The sequence below is a fragment of the Humulus lupulus genome, chromosome 5, assembly GCF_963169125.1.
Source record: "Humulus lupulus chromosome 5, drHumLupu1.1, whole genome shotgun sequence".
NCBI lineage: Eukaryota > Viridiplantae > Streptophyta > Magnoliopsida > Rosales > Cannabaceae > Humulus > Humulus lupulus.
The window spans coordinates 4,333,035-4,355,503 of NC_084797.1; the positions used below are offsets into that span (position 1 = coordinate 4,333,035).

Consider the following 22,469-nt stretch of genomic DNA (forward strand, 5'->3'; position numbering starts at 1 on the left):
AAGAAAAGTCCTACATTTTACTACCAAAAAAAAAAGTAATTTATTATATCACTACCACTATTCTAATTATAAGAGAACTCATTAACCATTTCAATTTTTTTTAAAATCAGAATAATTGCTTATTTACAAAATTGATGGGTATGTATTCTGCTTTGTGTTCCAAGTAACTTATCGACTTTTCATAGAGATGTTCTTGCTTTTCTAGCGGTGTTGAATTGACTGGGTTTCAAGTTCTAGAACTCCTGGTTAGTAAAGTGTCTTGTGATTCTCTTTTTGAGGTGTAATTTGTGTAATTTTTTAATGACGTTAAAATTAGTGATGCACACGGGGTGGAGAATTTGTGGTGAATGTTCCCCCGTCCCCGTCCCCATCCCCATCCCCATTTATATTTTTAATCATCGTCCCTGCCTCATCCCCGTTTATTCTTCGTCAGGGGTGGGGAATCCCCTATTAGGGCGGGGATACCCACGGAAAACTCATTTATTTAAAAAATAAATTTTAAAATAAAAGTCATAAATTATATGTAAATTAAAATATTTCAGAATATTTATTATTTAAAATATTAAAATTATCTTAAATAAAATTTAAAATATTAAAAATGTTACTAATATACTATAATAACACATCAGAGAATATATAAAATACATATAAAATATTAAAAAATATATATATATATATAAAAATTTAAACGGGGCTCCGTCGGGACAGGGAGGGTTATCCTCGTCCCCACCTTATTTAACATTCAGGAATTGAAAATTATCTTCGTCCCTGCCCTATTCCCCATTTAAATGGGGATTCCCTGCTGGGTCCCTGTCGAGTCCCGTCTACATGAGGAAAATGTGCATCCCTAGTTAAAACTCTATTATTGTCTAATCTTTCGATAACATATCTCTCTCATATTGATTGTAATTTTAATATTGTGCCTCATAAATTAGTTAAGTATTCTTGGTTTGAAGTGACCTATCTCCTATTCTTATGTTTTTCAATTTTGAATATTAAAACAGTCTATTCCGACAAAAAAAAAAAAAATCAATATTCAAAAAAATTAAAATATATCCAAATTGAAAAAAAACGTCATAGTGTCCCCTTATTCACCAAAAGCTTTTGGAAGCTATATTTATGTATGTATATGTATATATATAAGTTTAAATAGTAGAAGATCTTCTAGATCTGATGTATATATAATCTTTTAGATCAGATTTTAAGAATCCAACTAATCTTGGGTGAGTTCATATATATATAAATATATATAATAATTGCACAGTTCACCTTCTTTTACCAAACGAACTTTCTATTCTTCCATACACACAATATATATATATATATAGTTGTATATATATAATATATCATCAATATTAATACATATATATATATACAATATTGTTATAATATTTGGTTGAAGTTATATTAATTAGTTTTGCATGCATGCAATGAATTTATATATATATATAATATAACAGAAGCATAATATCATTAACAAAATCTAATGATATTAATTAATAATTAATAACAAAACTATATATATTTATTGTAATTAATTAGTATCCAGTTGATATTGATGTTCATCATAAATATATGAGGAATAATATCATATATTTTTTAATAAATATATATAACGATTTATTTATAATATTATCTCTTTTTTTATGAGAGAAAAAAATGTACTTGGATATATATATGTAGCTATATGTAGCTGTTGTAGTGGTTAACAAACAATTAATATAAATTGCCTGAAACTAATTATATAATACAAATATATTATGATGAATAATGAGAATATAAAATATTAATTATTATTTGTGAAGGAATTAACTTAAGAATTAAATAATGCTTTAATAATTAATAATATGCATATGTATTATATATGAGTTCGCAGGCAATGACATAATATATATAAATAATAATAATAATAATTAAGGTTAATTTATTAATTTGATTATTAGTCAAAGGACAGTAGAGTCTGCTAGGGGTTTTCCTTCTAATCTTACCTCATTATCCTCCTTTACAAGTTATATAAATAATTACTTTTTCCATTTACTTAAAGAGTAATATTAATTAATATATGACATAATTAAAAAGTACATATGGTAATAATTTATATAAAAATAATAATAATTAATACTTATTATTGGTTATTATTATAATAATGAGTTTGGACTGTGTGAGAAGCTAAGTTACTTCTTCACTCAAAAACGATCGATTTTCCTAAGAAAGACTTAATTTGTAAAAACGGAATAAGTTTAAATTCTGAGATTATTTTTATAATTTTCTTCTTAATATGACTTTGCCTCTAATTATTGCTAAATTTCCAGAAATGAGCATCATTATATATATATATTCTTCCTTATAATTATATTAAGAAAAATTTGTGAAAATTGCATATGTTTTTAAGTGATTTTGTATTCTGGCATATTTCTGATAATTTTTTGCAAAATGACATCGGTCTAAAATTCGACTACTTGACTAAATTTTTCGACCAGCTATTTGAATTTTTCGACTATCTGTCTAAATTTTCGACTCGCTGTCTAAATTATGAGAGGTCATTTTGCAAATAATTATTAAAACTAAGCTAGAGTGCAAAATAATTTTAAAAAATAGTCTATTTTGCCAAGGACACTTATATTAATATATAGTAGTAATCACTCAAATAGAAATATATTTTAATAAATAAAGAGAAATTAGTGAAAATGACATTTTTTTAAAGTGATTTTGCACTCTGGCCTACTTTTGATAATTTTTTGTAAAATGACATTTGTATAAAATTCGATCAGTTGTCTAAATTTTTCAACCAGCTGTCTAAATTTTTCGACCGGCTGTTTGAATTTTTTAACTACTTGTCTAAATTTTCGATTACCTCTCTAAATTATGAAAGGTCATTTTGCAAATAATTATTAAAACTAAGCTAGATTGCAAAATAACTTTAAAAATAAGTTATTTTCACAAATCACCCATTAATAAAAATGTATGTTCAAATTAATTGAAACAAAAATCATCATTTTTTTTCTCTCTCTTGCACCACTATTCATTAATTAATATTAAATAACATACATGTATTTAAGATTATATTGATCAACCAATCTTATTACTTTTATTAGGAAATATAGAAAGAAAAAAGTAAAATGACTTTGGAGACATAATGTTGGCCACCAATAGGGATTTGTAATTGACCAGTATTTATAATCATTATTTATTGTTCTGTTATACTTTTCTGCATTGATGATAACGACCTTCATTGCAATTAATAAAACCAAAATTTTATGTGAAAAATAATAATAATAATAATAATAATATATAATAAAAACATAGGTACTTTGCTAAAATGATTTATTTTTTAAAGTTATTTTGCATTCTATTCTAGTTTTAATAATTTTTTGTAAAATAATCTCTCATAATTTAGATAGTTAGTCAAAAATTTAGACATGTATTCGAAAAATTCAAATAGTCAGTCAAAAATGGTCGAAAAATTTAGATAAATAGTCGAAATTTAGACAGATGTTATTTTGCAAAAATTATCAAAAATAGATCAGAATACAAAATCACTTCAAAAAATGTCATTTTCGCAAAGTTCTCTAAAAACATATATATAGTGATGATAATTAATAGTAATAATGAAAGTTATATAAGATTATTTTGTTATTATTATGAAAAAAGGCTGCCTATAGTTCCGTAAGGTTTATGACTATAGGGTGCAGAAGTAGGTAAACAATAAACTAATAATAATAATTACTTTCAAATTAACAAGTGATACATGGGGAGGTAACTAAATTTTTACCCGGCAAGGTACCACTTTTTTTGGTATGTAAAACTTAGAAAATACAAACCATAAAAACAACAAAAATAAGAATAGGAAATAGTTTTATCATTGTAATCTATGACTTTTTTTTAGAAGCGACTTAAAAACAATAGTAATGATATATTCACCAAAATATTATACCAACTCACTTGTCAGTTTCATTTAACCAATTAAATTTATTTAAGACGGGACTCGCTGTTTTATAAAATAGTGTCTTAATTGGTGTAATATTTTTGTGTATAATTTTGGTGCACATATCATTATTCTAAAAACAAATACAAAAAACATCAAACATAGAGAAATAAAAGCAATAGTCAACATAAGAAATATTTAGTTTGGATCATAAGCAATCCTATATCCAAGATAGAGACAACATAATTCTTAGTCAAATTCAGTAGATTTGTTTTGTTACATCGTTGATATAGTATTATCCTAATTAGGGGTGCACATGGGTCGGGCTTTCGGATTTTGGGTGCATTGGGTTTGAGTTTTGCGGGTTTCGGGTGGGAAAATAGGGTACCGAACCCGTTCCAAAGTTTTTTATTTTTGGGGTAATTTCGGGTTGTGGGTGTGGGGTTTGGTCAAGTGGGGTTGGGTTTCGAGTGGGATTGGTCCAAAAAATGAGTTTTGGGCCAAAAATAGGCATTGGTAAAAAAAATTCAAAAATACCATTTTTTGACACTTTTTTATTTTTTATATTTACTTTTCACATGTTTTTTTTAACTTTGTTGTTAGTTTGGTAATGTTGATTTTTTACAATTTGGGTCTTGGTATATTTTTTTTAAAAATGCATTAATCTCTAAAGTATTTTTTTTTTTAAATTATGTTCGAGTTTACCCTAACCCTGTGTCCTTAGTTTCAAAATTCGAACTTGACATGAATCATGTCAGGTTCGGACCGGATTTCACCCGAATCTGACGGGTTTTGCAAAAAATCGAGCTTTCGGGTTGCAGGTTTGCGGGTTTTTCGGGTCAAATGTTCACCCGTAATCTTAATTAAGCGGTATTGAACTCATGACCTCCTCCAAAAGATAAGAAGTGTGGAACCAACCAGGCTAATTAAACCTAGGTACACTAGTCAAATCCACTAGTTTAATGTTAGATATTATACCATCTTCAAAAGTATATCTCTCAAAAAATAATCTTGAGAATTTAGTATAGGTTTTTGTAAGAAATCAATTTTATGTTATTTTTGTAATCATTTAGTCAAAGTTGTATAAGAATGTATATTTGTAGAAGTATAGGTAAGCTAAAAAGTAGTAATTACTTTTAATTTTCAAAGCAGCAGTGTAACAAGAAGCAAATGGGATGTAATTAAAGGGATATTCCAATTAATGACCCCACATAAGCCAAAATTTGATAAAGACTACTCATTTTTATTAAAAGTTAATATAAAATCTCTTTTTATATTTTAAAAAATACATATAAATAATATACATTTTAAATATTTGACAAAATCAAATTCAATATATATATATATTTATATATGAAAACATGTTAAAGTAAAAAAAATGTATACATTATTTTTTAGAAAATTACAAAAACAAAATAAAATAATTAAAATTAACTTTGTCAAATTTTTTTTTGAAATAAAGTGTTAAGAATAATTATTTTAATGAATTGGTACTTATATATATTATTGAGGTGCAAATATAATCACTTAATATATATACTATATTAAAATGGATAAAATTATTTTGGACTTTTGTTTTAGATTATCTATTTTAAAATATACTTTTTTAAATTTTGTATTTTGTAAAATAGCTCATAATAGTCCTCTAAACTTTGATTTTATTTAAAATATTTTTGAAAATAGAGATCCACCTATTTTTCATATTGATGACCCTATAAATATAACTAAAGTGCCAAAATATTTTGACCAAAATTGTGTTTAGGGAACTATTTGAAACCAATTTACAAACCGTAGAATCAAAAAAAATTATTTTTCAAAATAGAAAGCCCAAAAAGTTATTTTGCAAAATCAAAAATTCCAAAATGGTATCCTTAACTATAAAGTAATAAATAGTAGTATTTGTCGTTATGAGTTTGGACTTAGCCTTATTGGATAAAAGGCCCATAAAAGGGGATCATTTTGTACTTGGAACTAAATGTAAGCTACGAGGGAGGTAAGTGGTAACATTACATATTAATTAATAGCTACTAAAAACAGAAAAATTATATGAAATACTAATTTTTGCTTAGAAATTTTTTATATTTTTTCAGTTTTGTCTTTTCTTTTTTTTTTTCAAGTTGTTTTTAGGTTTTTATTATTGATGTTTAGTAAGTTGTTTTCAAATTGCTTTTTAGTTGTTTTTTCCTAAAAGTCATATTTTCGTAATTATGAAATCTTATTTTTGAAAACTTGGGTGTGTATTTTTGAAGAAAAAAAATATGAACCGTAAAAAAGTAAAAAAAAAATTTGTATTTAAGAAAAATCTCAAAAACTGCTCACATAAAATACATTTGCACAAACACCAATAAGTACAAAGCTAAATGTAGCTAAGCTTCAAATGTGAATGCAAATATTTTTTTTAAATTCATTTTAATCTTTTTTTCCTTTCTCTCTCCCATCAGTTATTTTTTTTATTATTATTGTTTTCTTTTTCAAAATTTTCTTTTATTTTAACTAATAAATAATATTTATAAATATAATATCTACATGATATAAAAGAAAATATAGAGAAACTAATATATGGTGTAATGTAAAAGTAGTATTTTAATGAGGTATTTTGAGAGGAGAAATGTCAAGGGGCACCACTGGTGCTCAACATCACAAGGATGTGTCATATCGCTATTGGTGCAAAATCCAATATCGGGTCCCAAATATTTGAATTTAATAAGTATTATGAGGTATTGCTAACCAACTATAGGGTACCACCACATGTGGTGTTGGACAACTTAAGGTGTCAAATAACAACACTCTTTTGAGAGATAGAGTTTATCAATGATATCACACACATTGGGAATGCTCTTATAAGCCTTATGAAGTTCTTAGTTTGACTTTGATGTGTTCTACATATGAAACCAATCCAAGTGTGAGTCAACCTCAATCATCTTCTTTATCTCATTTTTCTATTAGAGAAACTGATGTACGATGTAATGTAAAAGTTTGAAAGGTAAAATAGAAAATGTGGGGTTTTAGTAGGGTAATTTGAAGGATAGAGTAAAACACTCGTTGGTAGTGCTCTTAGAAGCCTTACAAAGTTCTTAGTTTGACTTTGATGTGTTCTACATAGGAAATCAATTAATCCAAGTTCGAGTCTAACCTCAATCAAATATAGAAAAGCTGATGTACGATGTAATGTAAAAGTTTGAGATAAAAAGAAAAAGTGGGGTTTTAGTGATGTAATTTGAAAGATAGAGTAGAGGTCAGGAAGTCTTACAAAGTTCTTAGTTTTACTCGGATGTGTTCTACATAGAAAATTAACCAATCTAAGTAGATGTAATCTAAAATTTTGAGGTAAAATAGAAAAAGTAAAATTTTAGTAAGTAAACTTGAAGGAAAGAGTGGAACACTCATCGCAAGTATTCTTAGAAGCCCTACAAAGTTCTTAGTTTGACTCCGATGCGTTCTACATAGAAAACCAATCCAAGTCCGAGTCAACCTCAATCATCTTCTTTATCTCATTTTTCTATTAGAGAAACTGATGTACGATGTAATATAAAAGTTTGAAAGGTAAAATAGAAAATGTGAGGTTTTAGTAGAGTAATTTGAAGGATAGAGTAAAACACTCGTTGGTAGTGCTCTTAGAAGCCTTACAAAGTTCTTAGTTTGACTTTGATGTGTTCTACATAGGAAATCAATTAATCCAAGTCCGAGTCTAACCTCAATCAAATATAGAAAAGCTGATGTACGATGTAATGTAAAAGTTTGAGGTAAAATACAAAAAATGTGGGGTTTCAGTGATGTAATTTGAAAGATAGAGTAGAGCTCCTGGAAGTCTTACAAAGTTCTTAGTTTTACTCGGATGTGTGTTCTACGTAGAAAATTAACCAATCTAAGTATGATGTAATCAAAAATTTTGAGGTAAAATAGAAAAAGTAAAGTTTTAGTAAAATAATTTGAAGAATAAAGTCGAACACTCATTGTTAGTGCTCTTAGATGCCTTACAAAGTTCTTAGTTTGACTCGGATGTGTTCTACATAGAAAACCAATCCAAGTCCGAGTCAACCTCAATCATCTTCTTCATAAGCAAAGAAGCCTTCTCCCTACCTTTGGCCGATCCCCTAACAGAAAGATCAGCCAACACAGTCAAGAACTCAGGCAACCTCGTGGCATCTCTAACACAACTCTCACTCTCATCAAACAACATAACAAGTATCTCAGCAGCTCCTTCCTTGCTCAACATGCACCTTCCTCTCACCACATTCACCATTCGACTCACTATCCCTTCTGTTCTTCTAATCGCATTCAATCCCTCGTCGAACTTAGCCAGCAGACACAGCACAGCCACACAAGTCCCCGAAAGCTCCTCTCCATCGCTGCTCTCCACAACTTCCATCAGGGCCCGCACAGCACCAGACCGCACTGCCAGCGTCGAGTTCCCATGGAACTGCACCAGCTCGGCCAGGGAGCTGAGCAGGTGATGCCTTGCCAGCGCCACACCACGTCGATCCGCTCCTGATGATGACCCTGAAATCGCATCGATGAGCAGCTCAACCGTGCCTGCCACTCCAAACTTGGCCTTGTTCTTGTCGAGCATTGCCAGGCTGCAGACTATGGAGGAAGCCAGTCTGCCTGACTCGGTCGATATTGTTTCTGATGAGGCAATCATGGAGTTGAGGTGGGAAATGGTTTTCATGTCTGCTAGGGAGTTTTTCAGGTCGGGGTTTAGGGAGAGGTTGAAGAGAATGGCCAGAGAGAGAACTTGGATGATTGAAGAAGAAGAAGAAGAGTTTGAGAGAGTGAGTAAGACTGGTATTGCTCCATGTGATTGGGCCACCAAGTTCCTGTTCTGAGGGCTGACTTTGGTGATGGAAGCAAGAGTTCGGAGAGCCCTCTCCTGAGAATCATAGTTGTTCGATTGAGCCTCCGAGAGACACTGAACAATTTTATCATAAGCTATTGATGACATACTGTAGTATTATAGCAAATGTTTCCAAGTACATTTGTGAGGTGATATATATATATATATATATAAACATAGGTGAGGGTGAGACAACCTGTGGTAGATGATTCCAAGGAGGTTTGTTGTAAGTAGAGTTAGATGGTACCAAAGCTTAACAACCTCTCAAGTGCTTTGGATTCTTTGTTTTCCTCTTCCATGCTAATTAATCAGAATATATAATTTAAGAAGTATAGTAATTAATAATATTATAAAATTATTGGTGACTAATTGTGTTATAAAAATTATTAAAATTTATCAAAAATCATTACTATATAGTACAAATCAAAGTTACTATTTTGTAAATCTAAAAAAAATCAAATTGTTTATGATAAAATAGATATAAAATTTTAGGGGAATTCTCCAATAGGATCTTCACTTTAAGCCCTACCGGTAGGGCTCTCAGTGTTTACAACCCGTGAACAGTTTTCGGCGCGATTTTTTTTTATGATTGTGTATATTGTAGCTATTTAGAGCATCTTGCAAATTTTCAGAAAATTCCGAATAGTTTACAGTACCGAAAACTAGGTTCAAACATGTTGTTGCACGCGTGACTAATTTTTTTTATGCGCGTGGAAAACAACATGTTTGAACCTAGTTTTCGGTACTGTAAACTATTTGAAATTTTCTGAAAATTTGCAGGATGCTCTAAATAGCTACAATATACACGGTCATAAAAAAAAAGTCGCGCCGAAAACTGTTTACGGGTCGAGAAATACTGAGAGCCCTACCGGTAGGGCTTAAAGTGAAGCCCCTATAGAAGAATTGTCCTAAAATTTTAATACAATCTAACATATAATATTATGAAAAATTACAATAAATTCATTTTTATATTATACTAGGTAAAATCAATGTGCAATGCAAGTTTAATTAGTTTTATCGTTGTAAACATGCTCATTCAAACATGTATTTATTTTTATTATATTTTTGTAATTAACAAATTATTGATTTAAAAAAAATTAAATTCATCTTAAAAATTGATTAAATTCTTAGTTTTTTAAGATGATATTTTTATTGTTTTTGTTTAACTAATATTTCAATAAGTTGTTAATTAAAATATAATAATTAAAAAATTATTAAAATCTAATTTTCAAATAATTGAAATGTTAAGTAAAACAAAAACAATAAAAAAATCATCTTAAACATTTATTAAATTCTTAGTTTATAGTATATGAATTATTTGAACAAATTTAGCTAAATAAATGTTCAAAAATATTAAATGGATCCAATCCCATCAAATACATAACTAAGGGCACACATTCAATGGATAAAACTGAACCAATCCAATGGATAATTGGATCGGTTCGGTTCGGTTTGGTTGAGACAAGTTAATTTGATTTGATCGGTTGTAAAAATTCAACATCTAATGGATAATTTGATTGGATCAGATAGGCCTAAAAACATTGGATGTGATCCAATAAACACCCTTAGATTTACTGTTTTAAAAAGTAGTGCCACATCAATTGTTGGAATATTTTGATACATAATTTTAGTGCACATATCATTATTCTTATTTTAATGTGTTTCTTAACCTTGGTCGATTGGACTAAAAAATGGTATCACTGTGACCTACTCTTCAACATAATCGACCTACTCTTCAACATAATCATTTGAATCATATATTTTTTTTACCATTTCCAAAAAAGATGACCAAAATCAAAAATTACATTTTAGTTTCTCTTATAGTTTGTTACCGCACAAGTAACCAAATGAGTTCAATTGTGAGTTTTTTTTTGTTCGGGGCCGAAAGTAAGAGGGAATATAGAGACCGAGAGAGAAGAGAGAGAACGTGAACAAATGACAGAGGTATTTTGGGAACTAACTTAAAAAATAGGACCAAAATAAAACTCGTATAGTGATAAGATATTTTTTAAATACAGTCTCACTTAATGCATTAAAAGTCAAATTTGCGGCTCAATTATGTCAATAAATAATAATATTTAGGACAATTCTTCTATAGGGGCTTCACTTTAAGCCCTACCGGTAGGGCTCTCAATGTTTCTTGACCCGTGAACAGTTTCCAACGCATTTTTTTTTATGACTGTGTATATTGTAGCTATTTAGAGCATCGTGCAAATTTTTAGAAAATTCTAAATAGTTTACAATACCGAAAACTAAGTTCAAACATGTTACTTTCCACTCGCATAAAAAAATTAGTCACGCGTGCAACAATATGTTTGAACTAAGTTTTCAGTACTGTAAACTATTTGGAATTTTCTGAAAATCGCGCTGATGCTCTAGATAGCTACAATATACACGGTCATAAAAAAAATCACGCCAAAAACTGATAGGGCTTAGTGAAGCCCTCTAGGAAAATTCTCCATAATATTTATATGAGTAGTGATTTTGTTTAGAAAGAAAAAGCGGGTATTCGGAGCGGAGGCTCAACCCTTGCCCCGTTAAGAACCCGACCCGACCCGACCCGACCCGATAAGATCGTCTTCGTTTTCTTCTTGTTAGTTCATACTGTAGAAAGTAAGAGAGCAAAGAAGTGTAAAAATGGCATTGCTAGGGAAGCAAAACCAGAGATCCAAATCTCCATTTCTTCTTCTACTACTCCTTCCTCTCTTAGCCTTTTCCTTTCTCTTCTACCTCTTCTCATCCCCAAATCCCTACCAATTCCCCAACTCCAACTCCACTCCCTCCTCTTCCAATCCCCAAACCTCCTTCGTCGCCTCTCTCGACCACTTTCTTCTCACCCATGACACTGCTTCCCTCTCCGGAGGAGACACCGACGCCGACGCCGACGCCGAGAAGGTGGAAGAGCTGGACAACCTCATGTTCAAAGCCCAGACTCGGAGATTGTACGGAGATCCCCATTACCCAATCACATTCCCGATCAAGGTCTACGTTTACGACATGCCCAGCAAGTTCACCTACGATCTCCTCCGGCTTTTCGCTAAGACCTACAAGGATACTTCTAATCTCACCTCCAATGGCAGCCCCGTCCACCGCCTTATCGAACAGGTTTGTTCTTTATATTGATTGTTATTGATTAGGTTTTGGAAAATTGGCAATGGTGAACAAGTAAAGGTTGTTGCTTTTTGTTGTTTATGTAGTTTAAAGAGTGGATTTTTATTTATTTTATACAGCATTCTATTGATTACTGGCTTTGGGCGGATTTGATTGCCCCAGAATCAGAGAGGCTTCTGAAAACTGTTGTGAGAGTTGATAAGCAGGAGGAGGCTGACTTGTTCTACATACCCTTCTTCACCACCATTAGCTTCTTCTTAATGGAGAAACAACAATGCAAAGCTCTTTACAGGGTGTGAGTGCACTTCCATCTTTTTTATTATTATTATTATTGGATTGATAAGAGCCTAATGCCATGCTTAAACAGTAGTTGTACAATAAATCTGAACTTCTTCTTCAATACATGAAACTTGTTCTCTATAAAAGAAAACTTGAGCATTTGTGTTATCATATTCTTACTGAACTCTGGATGATGTTTTAACAAAAATTATCAAGTGAATGATATCAGCCAGTTCATGAGTTTTTAATTGAACCGTTACCCTTCCCTGGATGTAGGAAGTTTTGAAATGGGTAACAGACCAACCTGCATGGAAGCGATCTGAAGGAAGAGATCATATACTTCCAGTTCATCATCCATGGTCTTTCAAGTCTGTTCGTAGATTTGTCAAGAATGCAATTTGGCTGCTACCTGATATGGATTCTACAGGGAACTGGTGACTAATCAACTCCCTGTTAAGTTGTGGTCTTTACTCATTGTTGAACTTGTTCTTCAGTAATGTTTTACTCAAACTGTTTTTAGGTACAAGCGGGGACAGGTTTTCCTGGAGAAAGATTTAATTCTTCCTTATGTTCCCAATGTTGAATTATGTGATGCCAAATGCTTAGCTGCTACTGAACTGAAAAGAACAACACTTATTTTCTTCCGCGGGAGACTTAAAAGAAATGCTGTAAGACTCTTGACTCTCTGACTAATATCTTAAGAATTTTATTTTTTTACCTGTGGGAAATTCAGTTGCACGTGTGAATTATGATGGCACGAGAACAATTTCTAGTCAATTTTATGGAAGATAACATCTAGCTTTCAAAACTTCTTAGAATGCCATAATGAAAATGATTATATATGTACTATATAGATATGGCATATGGATGAGATTGCTGTTTCAGTTTCCGGTGAAAGATAGCTCCTTCTTCATTTGTAACTTATTCATTTCACACTCGTATTGGTGTTAGTTCATTTTATTCATTCTTCGTATTTACATTCTTATTCAGGGTGGTAAAATACGTGCAAAACTTGTATCAGAACTTAGTGGTGCCGAGGGTGTAGTTATAGAGGAGGGATCAGCTGGAGAGGGAGGAAAACTAGCTGCTCAGAATGGAATGCGCAAGTAAAGTCATGTGGATATCTACTCATGTTCTATGATGTGATTTATGTTACTTTGTCATAATCATTGAATTTCTTTCTCTGTCGTCAGGTCTATATTCTGTTTAAGCCCTGCTGGGGACACTCCATCATCTGCTAGACTGTTTGATGCTATTGTCAGTGGTTGCATACCAGTTATAGTCAGTGATGAATTGGAGCTTCCTTTTGAAGGAATACTAGACTACAGAAAGGTATGTTAAATAATTCTTGTACAGTTGTACTATCTTGATTTAATTAAGGCTTCCCTTATAACCTATAATACGTATATTGATCAATGCTAAATGAGGGGTTAGTATTAGTGATATTACAGTCGAGAATGATGTGACATGGGATGAAGTAAACTTCGGTTGGAGTAAAACCCACACACCTAAGGGCTTCGGTTAGTTGGGAAAAGCTTCTCTAATTTGAGCATCTGTATTAGTTTCGGTAGAGTTGTGGAGAAATCTGGCTGCATCAATTACAACGAGCTTATACCCTTTGCTCAATTGATTCTAAATCCGGTGTAATGGAGAATTTTTTGGTGTAGAGAATGTAAAATTCTTGCTGAATCGTTTGGTAGTCATGTAATTAGCTAGTCTGTCCTTGCTGTATATATTATACATTACGTAAGACATTCTTTGTGCAGCCTCCTGTATGCATAGAAACCATGTCATGCCCTGCATTTTTGGCCGAGCATCTACAACTACTCAATATCTCTTTCTCCCTTCTTTTATTATTGCAAATGTCCATTGAGCTCAAGGTGAATCTCTGGTCTTCTAAACTTTATGCAGATAGCAGTATTTGTTTCTTCCAGTGATGCTGTACAACCGGGTTGGCTTCTAAATTTTCTCAGAAGTATTACCCGTTCTCAAATAAGCGAAATGAGACAGAATCTTGCCAAGGTTTGTGATTCCCCGCATTCTTCATTTTGTAGGTCCCGTTATGTTATAGAATTGTTTTGAGTTGACCTTGTTATAATAATTTTGTTTCAGTACTCGAGACATTTTGTGTACTCGAGCCCAGCTCAACCCTTAGGCCCTGAAGACTTGGTGTGGAGAATGGTACGTTCTTTTTCAGTGTTAATTTTCTTCAAGTAAGGGAAAGGGAGGGACTGTGTGTGTAACACTTTGATTTACTGAGTTAATGAACAGATGGCTGGTAAGTTGGTGAATATCAAGCTTCACACTCGAAGATCGCAGCGAGTAGTCAAGGAGTCTCGAAGCATCTGCACTTGCTATTGCAGGCGTGCCAACCAAACCAATTCGACTCCCCTGTTGTAATCAACTTTACTTGTCTCAATATACTACAGCAGCATTGACATACAACATTTCATAGTAACACACAAGTCTATATATGTCAGTGTCCCCATTATTTGAAACTCTTCTGTAATGAATTTGATTGTTGACAGTATACATTGCAGTCTGTTCCACTCCACCACCTTCATGAGGCCATTTTGCAAATTTTGAGTTGAATCCTATCTTGCAATTGATATATCAATGCTATGGATTGATTTAGTTTGAATTTCCCTTATTTATATGGAACAAAATTTTATTAGAACTGTTCATTTGTAATTGGTAATCAGAGTTAAATCCACTGCACCAATGTCCTTCAATCTCAATATGTATTGGTTAAGCATAAAATTGGGACACTGAAATTAGACAAAAAATCTTGATTCAGGTCATTTAGATACTTTTGCACGTAAATGCTACCTCTAATAAAGAACAAAAAGCACACATGCAAAGGTTATGAAAGTGAGTTGTTGAGACACCATTCTTGCATGTCCAACTTAATCCACTTGTACCCAAAAACCATCCCATAATAAGGTTCTTACCACCAATCTGAAATCTCAAACCTTGATGGCAACCAACCTGCGCCTGTTGGTTCTGATGGCACTGCTTTCCCTAGTTTCTTCTGCAGACATTCCTCCGGAAACTCGAAACCAAGATCTCGTCATCGCCACTTCGGAGATGCAGAGAGCCAATTACTTCACCTTTGTCTTGCTCCTCAACATGGCCAAATTGGATCCAAGGCTTCAAGGAAACATCACCTTCTTGATGCCCAACGACCGAATGCTGTCGAAAATCACCCTGCAACAACACACCATTCCCGACTTCTTGCTCCGCCACTCGATCCCTTCCACCATGCTTTTCGACTATTTGCACCACATTCCAACAGGCTCAACAATTCCGAGTTCACACCCAGATTACATGCTTAAGATTTCCAACCATGGTAGGTGGAGCTTCTTCCTCAACAATGCGAAGCTCATCAGTCCAAACATATGCACTACAAGCTCCTCTGTTCGATGCCATGGCATCGACGGGGTTCTGTCTCTGGCTGTGCCTGCGAGTAACTTAACCGATGATGCTTCTCCTTCGGCTATTTGCTTTAGTAGCTCGAATTCTTCACCATCAGCAACACCACCACCGCCGCCGCCATTTCCTTTAGCTAGCGGAGCTAGTCACGGCCTTAACATGACGCCAGCCGCTGCCGCTGCCGCTGGCCCTAGTGTAAGTCCACCAAAATCAGGGTCTTCTGTGATTTCGACATTTTCAGTTACATGTATGGTGTTGTCACTGTGGGTTTCGTTTCTATCTATTGTTCCTTAGCTTGCACCAATCAATTTATTTGGTCATCTCCGAAGGAGTGTTCATGGTTCAAACAAAACATAAAGCAGTTGGCTTTGTAACTTGTATGCCATATGATTAGAATTGATGCCTAAAGAAATCGCTCAGAATACTAATATAGCAAAATTATATACAAAATAGAAAAACACGACTCAACTATGAAATGACTTTTAATAATAAGAGGCCAAAATGTTAGAACAAAAATGCCTAGTGTTCAATTGTTACTAGTATACAAAATTTCATTTGTACTCAAACCATCGTAAGAAACAAATGGAGAGGGGAAATCTAAAATAAATAAGTATTCGTTTTTCTACAATCAACTCCGATGACAAGGGTTGCAAAATCTGTTACCGGTGAAATAGAAGTTGCTCGGATATCGTCAGACGATTGTCACAACTCTTATGATACAGCAGCAACGCTGGTGTAAGCTACACCCTTGACTTTCTTTTGCTTCTTCCCATCTTTATGTTTGTCCGATTTTCGCTTCTTCAAGGCTGCCTTCGGCTTCAACCCTTCTTCGGGTGCCTGTTGTTCCTGGTCTGCCTTTTCTGAATGTGCTTGCAATTCCCTTGTATCAGTTTTTGGTTCAATGACCGACATTCCTGTAAGAGTGTAGTCTAACAAATATGTGCTTCTAACAAGCCTGTCTATTCGGCTAAAATGCCTCTGAGAATATGGTAGGAGCCCTTCAAGAAGTTCTGCAATACCTTTTATCTGGAATATCGTCGTATTTATCAGCAAATCGAATATTCACAATATATGTTTAGAAATTATAATCAGAAGTCCAGGCAAAGAAGAGGTCCTTGTTAAGCTAAAAGAGAAGCAAGTACCTCAATAATCTCGGTAGGAGGCACGTTGTTGAAAACTCTGAAAAGCACAAATTGTGCAACATGACAGAGTTTTGGTTTGGTATTCCATTCTCGAATATACTCCAGAAGTAACCGGAACTCCTCCTTGTTAAGAGCATGAAGGGCTTTCTGTATCTGGTTTTCAGCTTCTCTCTTCCTGCAAAGTACTCAATTGAGAAACATGCCAAGACACAGCAATAGCAATTAAAGATTAGACAATTGCAAACCTGCAAAGTTCTGCAAACAGCTCGAAAAGCTTGTGAGGCCTACGTAGCTGAAAAGCAATTTGTATTGCTTTTGTATAGTCAGCATCCACTATGGCATTTTGAAGTTCTTGACCCTTCAGAACACCTTCCTCCTGCATCAACATCACCAACATAGTACAATTAATCTCAACACACACTAAAGAAATCAATATAGCAACCACCGTTCGGGTACATTTATGTAAAATAATTCATCCATGATGTATTTATCATATAGGAAGTGCTTCATAAGCATTCACCCAAAAAACTTGTGTGCAAACTACAAACGATTTAAAGGTTAAAAGTTGTTGTTCTACAAGTTTCTCAACATGTATTGAATTAAAGTCTTTGTAATTTGCAACAAACAAGGAAAAAATTTAACAGTTATAATATATAAACTAACTAACCTCTCTCTGGAAAGCTTCCTCTTTTTCAGAAGCAGTAGAATCATGCCATATATTGACAACAGCATCGCCGCCCCCTGTTGCCAGCATTTCTGTCTTCTTCCCTACAGCCAAAGCCCAAATCTGCAGGACAGTGTCTTTATGAGTTTACTCATAAATATTAAAACTCCTTAAAATTTCAATCAGCCATTTAAATATTTCAGAAAAGGATTCGGCATAAAGTCTTTCATTTTTATTAAAATTCATATCTAAATGCATCTTAATTAAAAATCATAACTAAATGCATTGATTATATGATTTGAATTTCATTATTGCAGCTGATATAATAGGTTGTCCCCACACCAACTGTTAGGCCACCCATTCGGTTAACTAGTACTAGAAGGAATAAAAAAACTTAGGCTAATGTTAGTGAGCTGTCATTAAATATATTAAGACCTAGTGAGAGAGAGGGTTATCTAGAGAATTTGTTGTCTAGGTCAATCTATTCTAGGAGAGACCAAGCCTCTCGAAAGCTTGGAAAGTTGTAATAGCAGCAAGTTCAATAAAAGATTTCAAAGAACTTATTCAGAAAATGTTCACCAAGCTAGCTCCCTTTTTCTTCATTATGGTTCTGTTATCACTAAATCATCCAATATTATACACTTACAAGGAAATAGATCCTAGTCAATTTCATCATACGACCTCTTTCCCAGTTGCATTCACTATTCTTTTATCTATTAATACTAGCAAGTACCTTGTCCTCATGGTGATCATATGTAGCAATGCATTCATTGGTTTTGACTGTCCATAGCTTTACTAATCCATCGGCACCTGAAATTATCATCAAATTAATCAAATATGTCATCAAGCAAGGGGAAAAGAGAAAATTATAAATTCAATCAGCATTATCCGCATTACCACAAGAGACAAACTGAGTTCCACGAGTAATAAATGATGCTCTTAACACACTTGAGGTATGACCCTCGAATGTTTTCAAGCATGAACCATCAGCTATATCCCATAGCTTTATTGTCTTGTCTCCAGATGCTGTTATGACACATTGATCAACCGGAGAAAACTCGACTGACCAAATCCCCCTTTTATGCCCTTTAAGAACAACTCCAGGTACAAGATCCGGCAGCTTCCATATACAAGCAGTGCGGTCCTGATTAACCAAGAAAGGACAAATTAATCAATCAATGAGAAAAGGCTTTACATACTTCAAAGAGGACAACAGCATTACTATGTGGCTATATTCTTAGCTCTTAGTCCCACACAACAATTGAAAATAACAAATGGAAAAATAAAGATAAATAATTACTAACCTGGGAACCACTACAAACTAGACTATCATTCGGTGCAATAGCCAAAGAATTGATATCCTTATCATGTGCTGCCACAACAGCTTTAGCTTGTAGATCCACAGGTTGTTCCACATCATCTGAAAGACCATCGAAGTTCCACACCTTGAGGGTACGATCACTGAACAAATCAAACCATACAAATTAGGAAAGACAAGCAGAGCCTAATATCATAAAACAGCACCAGATATGTGATAGGACCCTATCAATATGATGTAAAAGTATTCATACACTGGAGCAGCGTGCTAGAAGCAAAATGCGCACTTAATGTTCAGTGGAAAACATCATATATAAATAAACCAACCAGCAGATATAAAGACCAAGAAGAAACACCAAATTAAGCTACACAGAAATTCCATATTTCATTTAAAACGAAATAAAACAAATAATCACCCAGCAAAAAAAAACAAATAATCATTTGGTCTTAGAGAGAAGAAAATGTTTTCGATTTCACAAAATTCTAAACCCAAAAATAGAGTTATCTTGAACTAACTACTTTTTGTGAATTGTAAATTGTGTAGAGCAGCCAACTTGACCCATAAGCACAACTTCCTTCTTTTTTTGGCTTGGCAAAAGCATACTCATACCTCCATTATAAATATAAATATTCAAGAAATGGGAACCCGGACCTTAGAGTTTTAACAAGGATTGATATCACAATAGAGTTTTCATTTAATGGCCTGCATTCTCACCTGCTACCACTAACAAAGAAGGATTTCCCTTTCTTTGAAAAGGCGACGGCTCCAACAGCACCCATATGACCTACACTGAACCCAAGGCAACGTCCGGTTTCTGAGTCCCACAATCTAACCTATACATATAATCAAGTCAGAGATTTGGAAATATACAATTATATGGAGTGCATTGAAGTGAATTTTTTAAAGCATAGAAAAATTGTAATTATAATTCTGCACTAGAAATTCAAAGACTGAAGAAAATTGATGAGTTAGTAGAAAAAAAGCAAAACCCAAGATGGCCTTGTGATTAGACAAAGAAATTGAAGCTTACACTTTTGTCCTTACTGCCAGTTACAATAAGCGTTCTTCCAGAGCTTGATACACAGGTGTCCACACTTAAAATAGTTTCAGTATGACCTGCCAATACATAGTGACATGACATTGATGCAAGGTCATACACTCGCACCTGCATAATTACAAATTGTATAGCATGATCAGAACTAAGACCTTAGAATATATATTTCCAATCCGTCTACTGCATCAGAAAGGATTTGGTGTTTGATAAAGAAGCTAGAATCTCTCCACTTCTCTAGCAAGAGCATGTTAGAAAAACAAGAATAAAAAATACACAACCATTCATGCACCCTTATCATTTAAACTTATACAGCAAGTATAGAATTTAGATGGTCCAACAAGGATATAAAATTCTCAAGCAAATGACCTGTTCAGTATTTGTAGCAACAGCAAGATATTGTTCTTCATCACCTAAGAACTTCATATCAACAATTTCTTCATTGTACCCTACAAGTCTTTTGCTCATGACTATATCAAAGATCCCTTCAGGTTGCTTTACAGGGGAATACACAAGAAGTTGTTGATCAACAGTCACGCAAAGCAAACCTTGATCCAGGGGAAGCATAATAGCAGTAGCAAAACCCCTTTTGCTGCCATCTTCATCTGAACTGACAGTAACATCTGAAGACTGTTGCTCAAATAGACAGGCTGCTCTGTCAAAATAAATACAGTGACAAAAACAAACTCATCATATATAATTCGCAATGAACAAAAAAACTTACAAAAATAAAATGCCACCAAAGCTGATAAGATATCAAAAGAAAAAATTATCCTATTATTTAATGATATGAATTATGAAATGTTACTAATATTAAATAATAAGTACATGGAAAACACCCCCATGGTTTACCTTTCAGAATTCCATATTCGTACAATCCCACGCTCACCGACAGTTACAAAATAAACTCCTTGTAACCCACTATTCTTTCCACTCTGCTCCAAACACGACACGAAAGGAGTTGCAGATCGAATAACACAAACAGCTTCAACAGCTTCGTAAGTCAATACAGTCTTTTTGCAACTGTAGTCGAGAAGGTCCCATAACATCACAACCTGAAATCAAGCAAAACATCAGCTAGAAGCTTAAAAAAAATCCAAACTAAACATCAGAACGTCTCTGCATGAGCAATGAAATAGTCATAACCTTATCTCGTCCAGCACTAAGCAACATCCCACCATCTTCAGATACTGCTATTGAAGTAACAGTTGAATGATGTCCGCCAAGTGTTGCAACACACTTCTTAGTTAAAAGATCCCAAACTTTTACAGTTGTATCATCACTTGCGGAAAATAGCTATAATTTGTGAATGAGAAAGATCAGTTAAACATATGCATGAAAAATAAGAATAACACTCAGCAAGAATGAGGGATTCAAAAAACTTTACTTCCCTTAAACTTTGATAAGTGCATATGTAAGTGTGAAAGTATATAGTATTGTCATACCATTCCTCCATTACAATCATCTCAAAAATTTAAGCAACTAATAATACAGTTTCTGGCATTGAACTTACAAGTGATTTGGTCGAATCAGGATGGAAGAGAATACTCGAAACAACCCCTTTGTGACCCTTAAAGTAATGAGTACAGAAACCACCATCAACATCCCAAACGAGAACTTTCCTATCAGCTCCAGCAGTCGCAAGCAAACCCCCCGAAGGATGACAAGCCATACCCATCACAGGACCATCATGTCCCTACACGACCCCCAAAAGCAACAAAAGATCAGTTTTTTTCACAGGCAAAACCAAATTCTCCCAACCAATATTTTCAATTCAATCCAATTACCTTCCAAGACCGAACGCATTTCAAGGTTGAGAGGTCCCAGACCCTAATCTGGCGACTGTGTCCGGAGGAGAAGAGCAGCTTATCGTCTGGGGTAAGAGCTAAAGCAGTGAAGGTCTCGGAGTCGCCGTCGATGGTTGCGCGTATAGCGGCATTGGAGGATTCGACGATTTTGATGGACTCGCCGCAAACACAGACGATGAAGGAGCCGTCGGATGAGACCACCAAGGGGCCACCGGTGTAGAACTGTTGCAGAGACGGTACACAGCGATAGCTCCTCTTGAGTGGTAGAGTCGCCATTGATTGAGAATGGAGAGTGAAGGTCTGAGAATTAGGGTTTTGCAGATGATAGATATTGTCGTAAGGGGTTTAAGGAGGAAGGCTCATCTACACCCGTTCTTTTATTAGTTTCCTTGTAATCGTCACTAAAAAAACGACAAAAAAAAAAAAAAAAAAAAGTATATAACTAAGGAATTTACTCTTTTGTTACCCTTTGTTTTTTCAAAGTATATTTTGAAAACATAGATATTTTGTATCATAATTGATAAAATTTTGTCAATATGACCAAACTTTCAGCAGTTATATATAATTTATAGCTCGTATGATTGAGAGTAATTTGATTAAATTAGTAAATTTTTATTAATTAAATTTGAGTTTAGGGTACCAAATATGTATAATTTTAAAATACAGGATACCAAATATGTATGGTTTTAAAATGCAAGGTACTAAATATGTACGATTTCAAAATGCAGGATACCAAATGAGCATTATTTGTAGATACAGGGTACCAAGATGATACTATGCAAACATACAGGGTACCAAATGGTTACATGCCCATATAACTACACTAAACTAAAAACATTAATTATTTATGACAATTCTTCTATAGGGACTTCGGTAGGTGGGGCTCTCAGTGTTCTCGACCTTTT

General features: G+C 33.6%; 3 protein-coding genes across 3 annotated transcripts; 2 read left to right on the forward strand and 1 right to left on the reverse strand.

Annotated features, from left to right (window-relative positions):
* The first annotated feature begins 11,379 nt into the window (after nucleotides 1-11,379).
* On the forward strand, nucleotides 11,380-14,881 carry LOC133834222 (probable arabinosyltransferase ARAD1). Its single transcript, XM_062263756.1, has 9 exons — nucleotides 11,380-11,864; nucleotides 11,990-12,163; nucleotides 12,426-12,583; nucleotides 12,670-12,817; nucleotides 13,140-13,255; nucleotides 13,343-13,481; nucleotides 14,061-14,171; nucleotides 14,262-14,330; nucleotides 14,421-14,881. Exons 1-9 carry the CDS (start codon nucleotides 11,397-11,399, stop codon nucleotides 14,547-14,549), a joined length of 1,512 nt encoding a protein of 503 aa, XP_062119740.1. The 5' UTR covers nucleotides 11,380-11,396; the 3' UTR covers nucleotides 14,550-14,881.
* Nucleotides 14,882-14,958: 77 nt separating this feature from the next.
* LOC133777802 (FAS1 domain-containing protein SELMODRAFT_448915) lies at nucleotides 14,959-15,875 on the forward strand. The gene has a single exon (XM_062217544.1). It carries the CDS (start codon nucleotides 15,126-15,128, stop codon nucleotides 15,873-15,875), a length of 750 nt encoding a protein of 249 aa, XP_062073528.1. The 5' UTR covers nucleotides 14,959-15,125.
* Nucleotides 15,876-16,045: 170 nt separating this feature from the next.
* On the reverse strand, nucleotides 16,046-21,892 carry LOC133834220 (protein TORMOZ EMBRYO DEFECTIVE). The gene is made up of 14 exons (XM_062263755.1): nucleotides 21,544-21,892; nucleotides 21,270-21,452; nucleotides 20,903-21,052; nucleotides 20,609-20,811; nucleotides 20,126-20,411; nucleotides 19,736-19,870; nucleotides 19,420-19,538; nucleotides 18,692-18,848; nucleotides 18,285-18,531; nucleotides 18,121-18,197; nucleotides 17,391-17,510; nucleotides 16,969-17,099; nucleotides 16,724-16,898; nucleotides 16,046-16,607 (listed from the first exon to the last, which is right to left on the reverse strand). Exons 1-14 carry the CDS (start codon nucleotides 21,838-21,840, stop codon nucleotides 16,293-16,295), a joined length of 2,595 nt encoding a protein of 864 aa, XP_062119739.1. The 5' UTR covers nucleotides 21,841-21,892; the 3' UTR covers nucleotides 16,046-16,292.
* Nucleotides 21,893-22,469: the final 577 nt, after the last annotated feature.

Coding starts and splice junctions, on each gene's coding strand:
- LOC133834222 (XM_062263756.1), top strand. CDS start 11,397: ATGGCATTGCTAGGGAAGCAAAACCAGAGATCCAAATCTCCATTTCTT. Junction 13,256..13,342: donor GCTCAGAATGGAATGCGCAA/GTAAAGTCATGT, acceptor CTCTGTCGTCAG/GTCTATATTCTGTTTAAGCC. Junction 13,482..14,060: donor GAATACTAGACTACAGAAAG/GTATGTTAAATA, acceptor AACTTTATGCAG/ATAGCAGTATTTGTTTCTTC.
- LOC133777802 (XM_062217544.1), top strand. CDS start 15,126: ATGGCAACCAACCTGCGCCTGTTGGTTCTGATGGCACTGCTTTCCCTA.
- LOC133834220 (XM_062263755.1), bottom strand. CDS start 21,840: ATGGCGACTCTACCACTCAAGAGGAGCTATCGCTGTGTACCGTCTCTG. Junction 21,053..21,269: donor CTGATTCGACCAAATCACTT/GTAAGTTCAATG, acceptor CACAAATTATAG/CTATTTTCCGCAAGTGATGA. Junction 16,899..16,968: donor CTGTTTGCAGAACTTTGCAG/GTTTGCAATTGT, acceptor AGTACTTTGCAG/GAAGAGAGAAGCTGAAAACC.